Source organism: Montipora capricornis, chromosome 10, assembly GCF_036669925.1.
Source record: "Montipora capricornis isolate CH-2021 chromosome 10, ASM3666992v2, whole genome shotgun sequence".
NCBI lineage: Eukaryota > Metazoa > Cnidaria > Anthozoa > Scleractinia > Acroporidae > Montipora > Montipora capricornis.
Window position 1 is genome coordinate 21,383,551 of NC_090892.1, and position 12,500 is coordinate 21,396,050.

Consider the following 12,500-nt stretch of genomic DNA (forward strand, 5'->3'; position numbering starts at 1 on the left):
TGAAAAGTCAGGCAGGCAGCCTCAAACTGCTGACAATGTGAATAAAGAAGGTATGATCATGCATGAACATGAAGACTGTGCGTGTAAGATATCATATAAATGTGTGTCAACGTCAAGTTGACATCCGCAATGGGTTTATCACAAACTTACAAAACGACCAGCTCATAGTTTGTTGGTTTGTTAAGTTCGTTGGTAGAGCACTGAAATTTTCACGCTTTCCAAGCGCCGCTGCTTTAAGTTACGTTTGTAACTGGTCAATGGTGTATAATTTCTCTATAATTATAGGTCAAATGAATTAAGAAATATGACTTTTTGTTCTCATGTGCTTCACAAGATACAGGAGGGCCTATTTGACCCATACAATACATACAATAGATACTTAACTGACCGCTCCCCATAGGAGCTTTTCAGGGCCGATGAAACACAACGGAACGACAGAAAAGAACAACAACAACAACTGTTAAAAATCCCAACTGGCTGGGAAGTTGAACCGGGGACTACCTGAGGATCAAATTCAACGACTGATCAGAGCGGGTCTTGAACCCGGGATCTCCGAATATCAAGGCAAGGGCCCTAACCACTGGGCCACACTGCCTCCATAACCCTGATCCATGATCCTGGTAATGAGCGAGGGTGTGTTCCTAATTTTATGTCACAATCTGCTTTTGATTCATCAGTCAAACAGTTAGAGGGGCAGTGTCACGCTATTATAGTCCAAATTCAAAACACTAAAAGACATCTCTGCATCAACAAAGGCCAAAAAATAATGCTGTAGTTCTGTTGCTAATGATGGCCTTTAATGTTCACTGAAGCTATTCTTTGTCGTGTGCAGCCAAGGATGGAGGGGGTGGAAATGGATTAAAACTTGAAAAAAGAGGTGTCGATTTTTCTCAAGTTTGGAGACGTTGTCCTCTGAAAGTCACCAAAGTTAAATACGAACGAATAGCTCTTTGTGCCATACATGAATTATATTTCGTATCATGTGAGTTGTCAGGAATATTATACGTGTGAGCTAGAGTACTTATTTAGAGATTTACCCAGTTTTGACCTAAAAACAGTAAATTTGGCATGAGAGTGCTCCTTTAAGTGGTGTGTCACTTCAAATGAAGAATAGGCCCTTGCCATTTATAGCTCAGTGAAAAAACGGCTGCTTAAATTTGTGGTAACTTTGTGGAATGTGTGCGACACATCAACAAAGTGAAAATTTGAGAGCAGGGAATTGGCACAGTGGTGAGAGCACTTGCCACCCACCACTGTGGCTGAGGTTAATGGCTTCCTGACTGGGCGTCACATGTGGGTTGAGTTTGTTGGTTCTCTACTCTGCTCGGAGAGGTTTTTCTCTGGGTACGTACTCCGATTTTCTGCTCTCATCAAAAACCAACCTACGATTTGATATCAGTTGATTTGATTTCAAATTGATTTGATTTCTGTATAGCATTGTCAGTACAGTAATAAGTTATTCTTATTGCCGTAGTGCTAGCTAGTTACAAGTGACAATTGAATTATGTTCATTATTGTTGTCATTATAATAATTTATTAAGGCGCACATTCACCCAAAGTCATTGCGGTCGTTCGTTTTTGATTTCAAGTGACGATTTGTCCAAATGCATGATCTCATTGGCTGAATGTACTCAGGCGAATCACGCAGGAAATAACATGTCAGCTATTTGGGTAATTTTGTGTAACACGAAATTCAGTCACTGTGCGCAAAGACTTTTGGGCGATTGTGGGCCTGTAATGTGTTATATAATGGTAAAATGTGTGGACACGGTTACTTCTGATGAGAATATTTCTTCAAGATCAACGGATTTTATTCTGGTTCTCAATGGATAATATGCTAGTTTAAATGCCGTTAAATAAATGTCTGATTTTTCTTCTATCCGGCCTACAGTATTAATGTCTTATTTATTTCTTTATTATTATTATTATTATTTTCGTTAGAATTAAAAATGTGGAAAACTTGTGCAATATCTGCCTTTGCGGTTGCCTCGTTTTGTATTTTGCTGATCATTTTAATGACTGCTTGCTTCTGGAAACACAGGTAAGATCTGGTTTAGTCGACTTTTTGTGTTTTGTCCATTTTACATCATTTTTTGTTCACTGAAGCTGAATTTCATTATCATTCTTGCATATTTTAGGCATCTCATAAATCAGTGAAACACTCCTTCATGACTGTTGTACTCTTGAAGAAACTCTTTTATTATCAAGGCAATGTACCATACATTTTGTCCAAAAAGATCCTTTGGCCCATTCTGTAGTTATAGTATCACAATTTTTACAAACAAGCACAAACACAAAACAAAACATCGAAAAAAAACAAGGACGAGTTGACCAAAGTTCATTACAATATTCACCTTTTCTAAAATGAAATTTCCCTCAGCTATGAAAATTCCGTCATTATTATCGAAGCTGAATAGCAATACCCCCAAGTCATAAATTCACCTTTTTGGTTTCAAGCTTATGCATAGTAAGTAATCGTAACAGGACTGAGTGGAGTACAATTCAGGGAGTAGTCGGGCACCCAGTAATTTCAGAATCTGATTTGAAATTACGAGCACGATTTCCCCTGAATTGCACAACACGTCCTATTGCTAATTAATTGGAACGATAGCAAAATGCGAGGGTAAAATGTCTTTGAATACCCTTTTGTGTAAAATTATATTCCACCATTACAGAGCCTTCAATATGCTCTAAGTTCTGCTAATACATCTTAAGAATTTGAACTATTTTACAAGCGAAAGTGGTTGGGGCAGAGACAAGTAAATTCCCGCCCATTCCACAGATCGGTGGTTTTCGTAGTAGATCTCTGTTATTAGTCGAACTGTATAGGGTTTTAAACAAACGCATCATTGCCTAGCGCATTCCCAGCGGATGGCGAAAAGCTCGGCGTCATCGACATATATGCATCAACTTCCACGCACGCAGAGGAGGCTCAAGATCTTTTCTGTGGTGATCATGATATGGCCATACTGCACAAGAAACAAAGAAAAGTCACCGTTGTGGGTGATCTAAACGCCAGAGTTAATCTTAAACACAGATTTGGGAGCATTTTATTGGTCTCTATGGTGCGGCGTTTATGAAGACAGTCATGGATCCCTTCTTCTCCCAAAATACACGCAACTGTTTCTTTACTAAACATATTAGACAGGCGGACACGACAAATAGAGAACAACATGGCGGCATCCGATATATCAAGATAAGGCAGTCAGACAGAACACACTTGAGTCATGGACGGCGCAACAGCACAAACCTTGCGGACTAACAGAAGACGGCTGAAACACCAAATATTGTCCCCCAACCCAGATTTCACCGGAAACCATGCACTCAACTATGTGAAGCGAATTTCACCAATGCTGGAAGCTCGCTGAACACAAAGGCCAGTATTGACGATGAGGTGGTTGCTAACCGTATAGCTAACTCCAATCATCCTATTTGGAGAAAAAATGGAAATCTCCATCTTCTCCCCTAAAGAGATTTAAAGCACCAATCAGCAAAAGTGCAATCTAGAGTCTCAAAAAGAGTGAAACTGGTGTCTGGAACAGGAGGAGGATGAGGTGCCATATGGAGGAGCTGGTGGAAAGGTGGTGTAAAGCTTTTTGAGTCACAGTGCTGCCAAATCCTCACCCACTAACAGCTTTCCACCGAGGCAAAATCCCTGCGGGGATTTGAAAGGGCAATTAAGGTGATTCCCTAGTATTGCAATGCACATCCTGTTCTGCGCATAACACAGCGTATGCCACGTTCGTATTCAGGAATGGCTAAGAGGCTTTATGGTCAAATTTCACGGCTCAGTTCTATTTTCTTTGTCTCACAAGTCTCAACGGATATTTCTGAACGAAACAGTGTTTACACTTAACCATAAAGACTCGTAGCCATGTGTGAATATTTATATATCGATCGTGGCCAAAAACATTTCAAAATAGCGACCTTTCCGGCGTGCGGGAAAGCTCGCTAGAAAGAAGAATGGCCGTTTTCAGAGCACAGCAGTAAAGAGCAAAAGTTGAGTGATTGCCTTGATGATGCTAAAGTGTCATTTCAGTCCGACAGTGAAAGTGAAACCGCGCTATCGGGGAGACGTGTTGTCGAGGGGTCGAGCTTGGTTTGCTTTTTGTTTTCTCCTAAACTAAGTTGGTGACCTATCTTTTTTTGGCCTAATTTTATTCTCTTACTCATCCTCTTTGTGCTGTAAAAAAATTGTAAAAAATTTACTTCAGAAGAAAAAGTTACAGGAAAAAAAGTTTTCATAGCCATCCCGCGTGGACACAACATTGACTCCTCGAGATCACGCACCCGAGGAATATTTGTAGTCAGTGCCTTTTCAAGACGCTTGCCTGTGCCATACAACAAACTTTAAATTATTCCTTTTGAACAAGATAATTCAACTGTTTTGTTATTCAAAAATTACTTCAAAGCTGCTTCCTGTTCATGCAAAACGTAGCCTGAACCGATGGAACAAACTTGTCCTTGATAGATGAAGTCGCTATGATTAACCAAATGAGCTTGGTGACCTATTTTTTTAATTGCACATTTCGAGTCACCATAATGTAGAGAACAATCGAGAAAAGTTTAAAGAAAATCTTACGACAACTTCTGTTACTAAGGAATCACCATAATGGTACCTTTGATGAGCATGAAGACTTCTAAAGTTAAAGTTTCCGGATCAGCTGCAGAATACTCGGCCACTATTATGTCCTTGTAGCCGCATCGTTTGAAAAACATGGCATTCTGGTTTCGTATGCAAGTAAGCGGCCAGTTATTCTGCAGTTTAGCTCGATCGGAGCCTGAGAATCGACCTCGGCTAATAACAACTGGTACACAATGTGCCTTGTGATATAACGAGAAGGGGTACGTTTATTCAAAAATTGTCCGCGTATTTAGTTATATGACGATAACGTGCCTGGTTTGCTACGACTTACTGGGGACAATGAACAAATCGTTGAATGACGTTTTAATTTGGGTTATGAAATGTGCAATAAACGTTTCTTCGTCGTGCCATTAGTAGGTTATAGGACGTTTTCATTGAAAGTTACGACTTCTGGTGGACGAACAAAAGAAGCCAATGAGAGATCTTTTGTTTTCGTCCACCAATATGGCGGTGATGACGTCACGTGAAAACCTCCTATTGACATATCAAACCCCTCTTTTTTTCAGGATGGAAAGAAAACGTTGCTCTTCAGGAGGAAGTTTCCCGGTTGATTTGAAGAATGAAAATTAGTATTCGTAGAGGCAGAAGTCCATAATCCAGAAGTATCGATCTCTCTCATTTGGGCTGACCCATCATTTTACGGCATTATCTAAATTTAGAATACAGGTCCCCCCAAATTATGGCCAATCAGATGGGGGCCTGATAACCACAACGCCTCTGATTGGTCTGTAACCAAGTAACCGCATGAGGGAATGCTCGTTCTTAATGTAAAATCGTGCGGGCGGAACGCAATGCCGCTACGTTTTGTCACCTCAAGAATCTAGCAGTGTCCGATCTAAAAATAGACTACCGTAAACTCATGGCCCGTACATGGGCCTCATTCCATCGCAGTTCGAGACTTCTAGGTTACGTGAAAAGATGTATTCGAGTTAGACTTCATATAGGTGTTGCCCATCTACTGGTTACCTGCAGCCAGTTTTTAAGGTAAAAAAAAACGGAAATTGGATAAATTTCATTAGATGCGTTTGTATTTGCATCAAGAAAAACAAAACTTACGCCCTGCAACTGTGATCAGGCCCCGAGGGGGGACTCATATAAAAATGATAGGGATGCCCGTCGTACCTTTTAGGGTTACAAAAGCGGTTTTGGTTCCTCTTAGGGTGTTCAGCCTCAAAAGGGTAGGGTATTGAGCCAAAAATTTATGACAGAAGACATTTGACAATTAACTAATATTTAATTTTGTCTAATTAAAACCAATAATTTGGTTCCTCCTAGAGGTGAAAAAAATTTCATGCCACGCCCGCAAGGCAGGATTCTGTTACCCCTTAGGGGTTCTTTTCAAAATTTCCGGCGAGCACCCCCTCCCCCCCTTCCCTGGGGACCAGGCGTTGATAATTGGGAAGAAGTCAACGGAAGGAGGGAGACGAAAAACATTTGCCTTTTCATGTGGGATTGTCAGATAGAGTCAGCTCAATCACAGACTTTCAAGAACTTTGGGTGTGGCGGGGTCCAAGCAAGTGCCTTTTGTTTATATCCTTGGTACTTTTTGGTGAAATGTTTCTGGGATAGTCTGGTTGGGTCACAGGCGGACAACCCTGAGAATGCGAGAGCGCGTGAGGTCACGTTATTTTAGACAGTTGTAACGGCCGATTCCACTGTTCGAGGAAAATGTTCCATAAAAATCGCGACGTTTCCTCACGAAAATTCATTTTATATGGACAGCCAGATAAATAAAGTTCACTCACCTACCATTTTTTGCGTTGTCCCGAGAGATTTGATGGGTTTTTGGGACGCGGCTTCGTTTTTCCCTTCAGATCTGACGCGTCGTCACCTACAATATAAATGTATATTTATTCTCGCATTTTGATTGGTTCTTTCCTGCGATGTATTGGAGGATAGACGCACGATTGAAGGGACCATATATAAAACAAGTAGAATCCATGTTGCCCTGTGTCTGTTCAGTAATAGATCACAGAAGACGTCAAAATGTGGTAAGAACATCAGTGTCACACTCGGGCTATCGCCTCGTGCCACTTTTTTGTTCTCACCACATTTTGAGGTCATCTGTGATCTATTACTGAACAAACGCACGGCAACATGGAATCTATTTGTTAAATATACACCTACAATATAAATATATTGTAGGTGACGACGCATCATATCTGAAGGGAAAAAGGCAGCGTCCCAAAAACCCATCAAATCTCTCGAAATTTGAAGTTTTTATGGAACATTTTCCTCGATGAGTGTTGAATAGTCACAGATAACGTGACGTCACGCGCTCTTGAATCCTCAGTTGTCTGCCTGTGGTTGGGTCACGAAAGTTTCGTTTTTTGTATAAAATTTATCAAACTTTGATTTGAGAAATCCATGAACTTTGAGAGCGTAACTGTAAGTGATTGATTCTAAAGCGCACAGTAGACTCTTATACCTTGAGGAAGACCCCTAATTCTGGCTTTGGTTATTAGAAAGGTGAATAACGCTATCTAACGAATCGATTAATTAAGCGCTTTTTAAAGAAATTTATTTATTGGCTGGGTAGTGATTTAATAATAATAATAATAATTTATTACTTGTAGTGCGCCTGTTACATTGAGAGATGCTCACAGGCGCATTACAATATGGAAAGAAAAATTACAATATCGAGAGAAACTTAATATACCTTAATTACAAGTTGTTATAATATATAAAGCTCATTAAACTTATTTACAAAACCTATTTACAAAAGATAATCTATATATAAATAAAAATGAGCCGCATAGTTACTGTTTCTCATAGCAGCTGAATGCATCGCGGAAAAGATGCGTACAAAAGATAATCTATATATAAATAAGTGAGTTTATACAGGCAACCGTGGATGGCCGGCGCTTTTCGGCTCAAAAACACTCTAGGACTGGTCAATACAAAGAAAAGAAAAATTGTTTCTCTGAGGGTGCGTTCGACTGACCGTATTCCGGAATAGAAATACATGGAACAGAAGTTAGAAATCCTTCGTTTTTACGGAGATTCACATAAAATTGTCGAACTGCTAAAATGCTATTTTAAACATATCTTTATTATCCTTGTTGCTTCAAAACATCAGGCATACCCTTTTAAATCATTACTCCACGTATTTTTATTCCAGAACAGGGTCAAACAAACGCACACTTACGTTGTGAACTATATTTGTAAAATACTGTGAAATTTATTTATGTTTAACCGACGACATGTTGCCATCTGTAGCGTTCCTCCAGCAGTTATGCGGATTCTCCTTACGTTTTCCCCACGCCGTTCTTATGACTTCCAGTTTGCCTAAAAAGATAAGGTGCGAGACAATCGAAGAAATGAAAGGCGAGGAAAACGGCTTGGGGACGAAGTGACAAGAATTCGATTTTTATTGACTTTGTATGCATATGGGATGGGCAGTTATTTTTTAAAGTTGGCAATTCAACTGGCGTTCGTTTTTTTATATAAAAATGTTACATAGGGGATTTTTGTTTTAGCTTAGTATTTATCGATAGAAGGTTAAAACCATTCTGTGGTTTTGCAATCAGTCTTATTGTATGCCAAACTAATTTAAAGAGCAAGCCACATTATTTATTAGTTTAGATGGTTGTTTTAAAACGCAAAGATACGCATGCGCTGTCACAGTCTTTTTTCAAGAGCCTTGCTAGCAACGAAACGACTCAAAAGGAGTCGTATTTTGATCTTGATGTATTTGTGTTCACGTTTGCCAGGTTCACAGGTGCAAACGCGTTTTGTTTTTATTTCTTGCGTCAGCTATTGAGTTTCATTTTGCATTAAGACAGCTAACACGTTTGAAGACCAAAGATACTTACTAGTTGTGTTAATGATCAGCTGCAAAATGAAATAAAAGTAGAACGTTCATGGTTTACCTTTTAGTGGATACCATATTGAATCTCCTTTGTTTATCCCGTAGATCATTTGTAAACACAATTTGTGACATCAAAGAGAAAGAGCTCTTTTTTTCATGCGTCGGTTTAACGCAGTGTGACATGATCCGTTTGTTTGGAAACAAACCAAACTGAAAACTCATCCACAAGTTTCTCTCTCGTTAGCAAAACCAAGTTTAAGCCCCTCTTTGACTATTCACTTCCCGTTCTTGTCCTTCCTTCCGCGAAAAGTAAACCGACAAGGCCTTCTCTTTTTTTCTCCTTAGTCTGTCACAGTTATCTTCAACAGTTAAGCTCTTGTCGCTGCTAAGGGGATTCTATGGAGTTTAAGGAGAGTTAAGCACAACCTCGTTCCCAGGGTCTCTCTTCTCTGCCTCTTTTCTCAACGACAATGGAGGCAGAGAAGAGAGACCCTGGGAACGAGGTTGAGTTAAGCAAGGAAAACGGCACGGCAGCTTCAACGAAAACTTCAAAAAATATGACTTAGCGCTATCTTTATTAAGTATTTTGCGATTATTCCATGTTATTTACGTTGTAACTAACTGGATGGGTATGAACTTCTGATCTTGGGTATCCTGTGCATATGGTGAGCTTAAGCAAGTTTCGTTTTTCGTTCGTCTGCCTTTTCAGCGGCATCTTGAATTACGTCATACGTGCATGCACTGTAATGAATCTTTATGGTATATTTAATTCATTTCCTGGTGAATAATCTCTTTACAATTTTCCATATGAATTACCACTTCACTCGACGGTTTCAGGCCTTAAGCACGGTTGAAATCTAAAACTCAATACTCAACTTGACACTCGAAGCGATCCGACGATCGATCAAAACTCAGACTATAAGTCCTTCTACACGTGACTTTCTTCCCGCCACACGTAATGTATGCTTATTTATGTCAAATCTATTTTTAACACACTCCCCTCCTTGATTGACAAGGGTCAATCAACAACTGAAGTTCGTAGCGACAGAAACAGAAAAAAAAAAAAAGAAGGTTCATCATTGTTTATTTTGCAATCCTTAATGTTCAGCTACGTGTTCTTGTTCAGCGTTTCCCACAAAGGTAATTGGAAAATCAGTGTTCCCTTTCTGACGTTCATGTACTCCTAATCCAGTTTCTACAGGAAACAACTTCTTTAAGGGTCTTGTCACGTCGATTACTCGATCTCCACTTCGAGTTCTCACCACTGCTGCTCGGTGAAATCCATCTCGTCCTGTAATGAGGGCTTTGACCACTCCCATATTCCACAATAGTCTCGGCGTCCTGTCCTTGTGAATGCAAACAACGTCTCCTACATTGACAGTTGGTTGCCTGTTTTTCAGTTGGCAATTATGATGGACACGTAACTCTGTCAAGTACTCCTTCTGCCAAAACTGCGACAGAACAGTTGTCAGATACTTCGCACGTCTTGACAATTCACTTCTGGTCTGAGGCGCTTCCGAGGGAGTTTTCTCTTCTTTACTCAACAGGCGACGACCAATAATCAATTGTGACGGCGTCAACGGACTTCGTAATTCATCATCCACGTACGTGAGAGGTCGTGAATTCAGTATTCCCTCTATTTCCACAACAACAGAGAGCAATTCTTCATAGCTGACTCTCGCGGTTCCTAAGGTTTTCTTGAGGCAGCGTGTAGTTGATCTAACGAGACGTTCAAAAAATCATCCCCACCAAGGAGCTAACGCGACATTAAATTTTCATTCTATGCGGTGGTGTGCTAGCAACTTCTTCAGCTCTTCACTCTTGAAAGTGGATCCATTATCTGACACTACAAGATTTGGAACACCTCGTCTGTCAATGAACCTTTTAAAAATTCTCACGAAAGCTTCGGTTGTCAACCTCGGGACGACGTCGAGATGAACTGCACGACTGGAGGCACATGTGTATAACACGATGTATGCCTTGTTCATATCATCACTCTTGTGATAAATGTCCTTGACATAAACAGGGCCCGCAAAGTCAACTCCTATACTTGTAAATGCAAATTCGTCGGACAATCTGAACCCTGGAAGTTGAGAGGTAGGCGGCGTTCCATATGGACGACCTTCAAGTTTCTTGCACAGTACACACTTGTTGATTATACTCTTCACCGTTTGTCTGCCCTTCACAATCCAATACCGTGACCTAACTTGAACCAAGGTCTCTGCCACTCCATTGTGCATCACTTGATCATGGCACTTGAGAATCACCAACTTAGTGAAATATTGACTTCTCGGCAACAGTATCGGAAATCGTGTATCGTACGGTAGGCAAGACATGCCAATTCTTCCTCGACATCGTAGTATCCCTTCTTCGTCTCGATAAAGTCCTAATGATGACTTCATCTGTGGATACTTGTCGCTTTTTGAGATCTCTTGCTGAACATGCCTAATCCACAACATCTCCGCTTGTCTGTATAATTTCGTAAAATCTTCCTCCGTTCCTTCTCGGGACCTCGTCTTCTTCAATTTCTCAATAAACAACACAACCAACACAGTCACTCTTAGAAGCTTGGTCAAAGAACTAAAGTTCTCAAGATTGATTAAGTTAGCTAGACTCGGTTCTTCTTCCTTCCCTTGAACGCACGTGGTGACTAAGCTGGAAACAGCTGGTTTAAACGATTTCAGTTCGCTTACATCTTCTCTGACTCGTACAACTGTCGGCTGAACTGGCCACTGTTCACTACTCTTAGACAGGAAGTCGGGTCCATGTAACCACAGGCTGCTTTCTTTCAACTCAGTAGACTTGATTCCTCTGGACGCTATATCAGCTGGATTGTCTGCTGTGGGACAGTACCTCCACTGCTCAGGGCGTGAATTCCTTCGAATTTCGGCCACTCGGTTCTCGACAAACTGCTTGTACTCCTTATCAGTGTTTGTGATCCACCACAGCGAAATCATGGAATCTGTCCAGTTGAAAATATCGTCAATTTTTACGTCGTCTAATGCTTGACTCACGCTGTTCAACAATCTGGTCGCAGTTAAGTTGGACAGCAACTCCAGACGAGGGATAGTTTGTTTAGCTAATGGTGCAACTCTTGTCTTCGAAGATACTATCTGACATTCCACCCTCGCCTCATACTCTACTCTCATGTAGACCACAGCTCCATAAGCCTTTTCCGATGCGTCAGCAAAACAGTGAAGTTGGACTGAATTGACCTTGTCTCCATTCAATCCCTTAGCATAACATCTCTTAAAGCTCACTCTTCCAGCCTGTCTCAAATTCGATAGAGTCACCAGCCACTGGTGATTGAGTTCAGCATCGACCAACTCGTCCCAGTCTTTTCCAGCCTTGCAAAGTTTCTGAAACATCATCTTAAATGGAAGAATGACCGGAGCTATCAACCCCAAGGGGTCAAAAAACCTTGTAGCTGTACTGAGAATCAATCTTCTTGTTGCTGGTTGGGCATCTACATCTCCCAATGTCTTGTTCAGATCATAAATCAGTTCATCTTGGGTTGGGTTCCAAAGCATTCCCAAAACCTTTTGCTCCTTTTCTGTACTTTGCTTGAAAACTGATTTAGAGAAGCTTTCGTCTTCTTCTTCTACTCTAGGTCCATTGCTCATTTCAAAGTCATCACTGAAAGCTTCATCTTGTTCTAGTGATTTCAGCAGACTTTCTGAATTGCTACTCCACTTTCTCATATTGAAGCCTCCTGACTTAAGACAGAGCTTTATCTTCTTAGCCAATTTGAACGCACTATCCACGTCACCATTTCCAGACACATAGTCATCAACATATAAAGACTTCAACAGCTCTCTTGCAAGTGCACTGTCCACTGGCAAACATGTGTTCAAATGGTGTCTGATTGTGGCATTTAGAATGAAAGGACTTGAGTTTACACCAAATACCACACGTGCAAAACGTAGTACCATGACTGCTGGACTTTCCTTATTCGGATCTTCAACCCATAAAGATCTCACAAAGTCCCTGTGTTCAGGATCAATCTCTATGTTCAAAAACGCCTTCTCAATGTCTGCTGTTAGG

The 12,500-nt window shown here is 40.7% G+C and overlaps 1 protein-coding gene across 1 annotated transcript in view; it reads left to right on the top strand.

Moving 5' to 3' along the window:
* Positions 1-5,363, top strand: part of LOC138019602 (ephrin-B2a-like) — a 25,377-nt gene extending 20,014 nt beyond the window's left edge. The window contains exons 4-6 of the mRNA XM_068866462.1: positions 1-50; positions 1,942-2,041; positions 5,152-5,363. The exon at positions 1-50 is cut by the window's left edge and continues 154 nt beyond it. Coding sequence (XP_068722563.1) covers positions 1-50; positions 1,942-2,041; positions 5,152-5,215 — 214 coding nt within the window. The 3' untranslated portion in view covers positions 5,216-5,363. The remainder of the gene's footprint in view (positions 51-1,941; positions 2,042-5,151) is intronic.
* Positions 5,364-12,500: the final 7,137 nt, after the last annotated feature.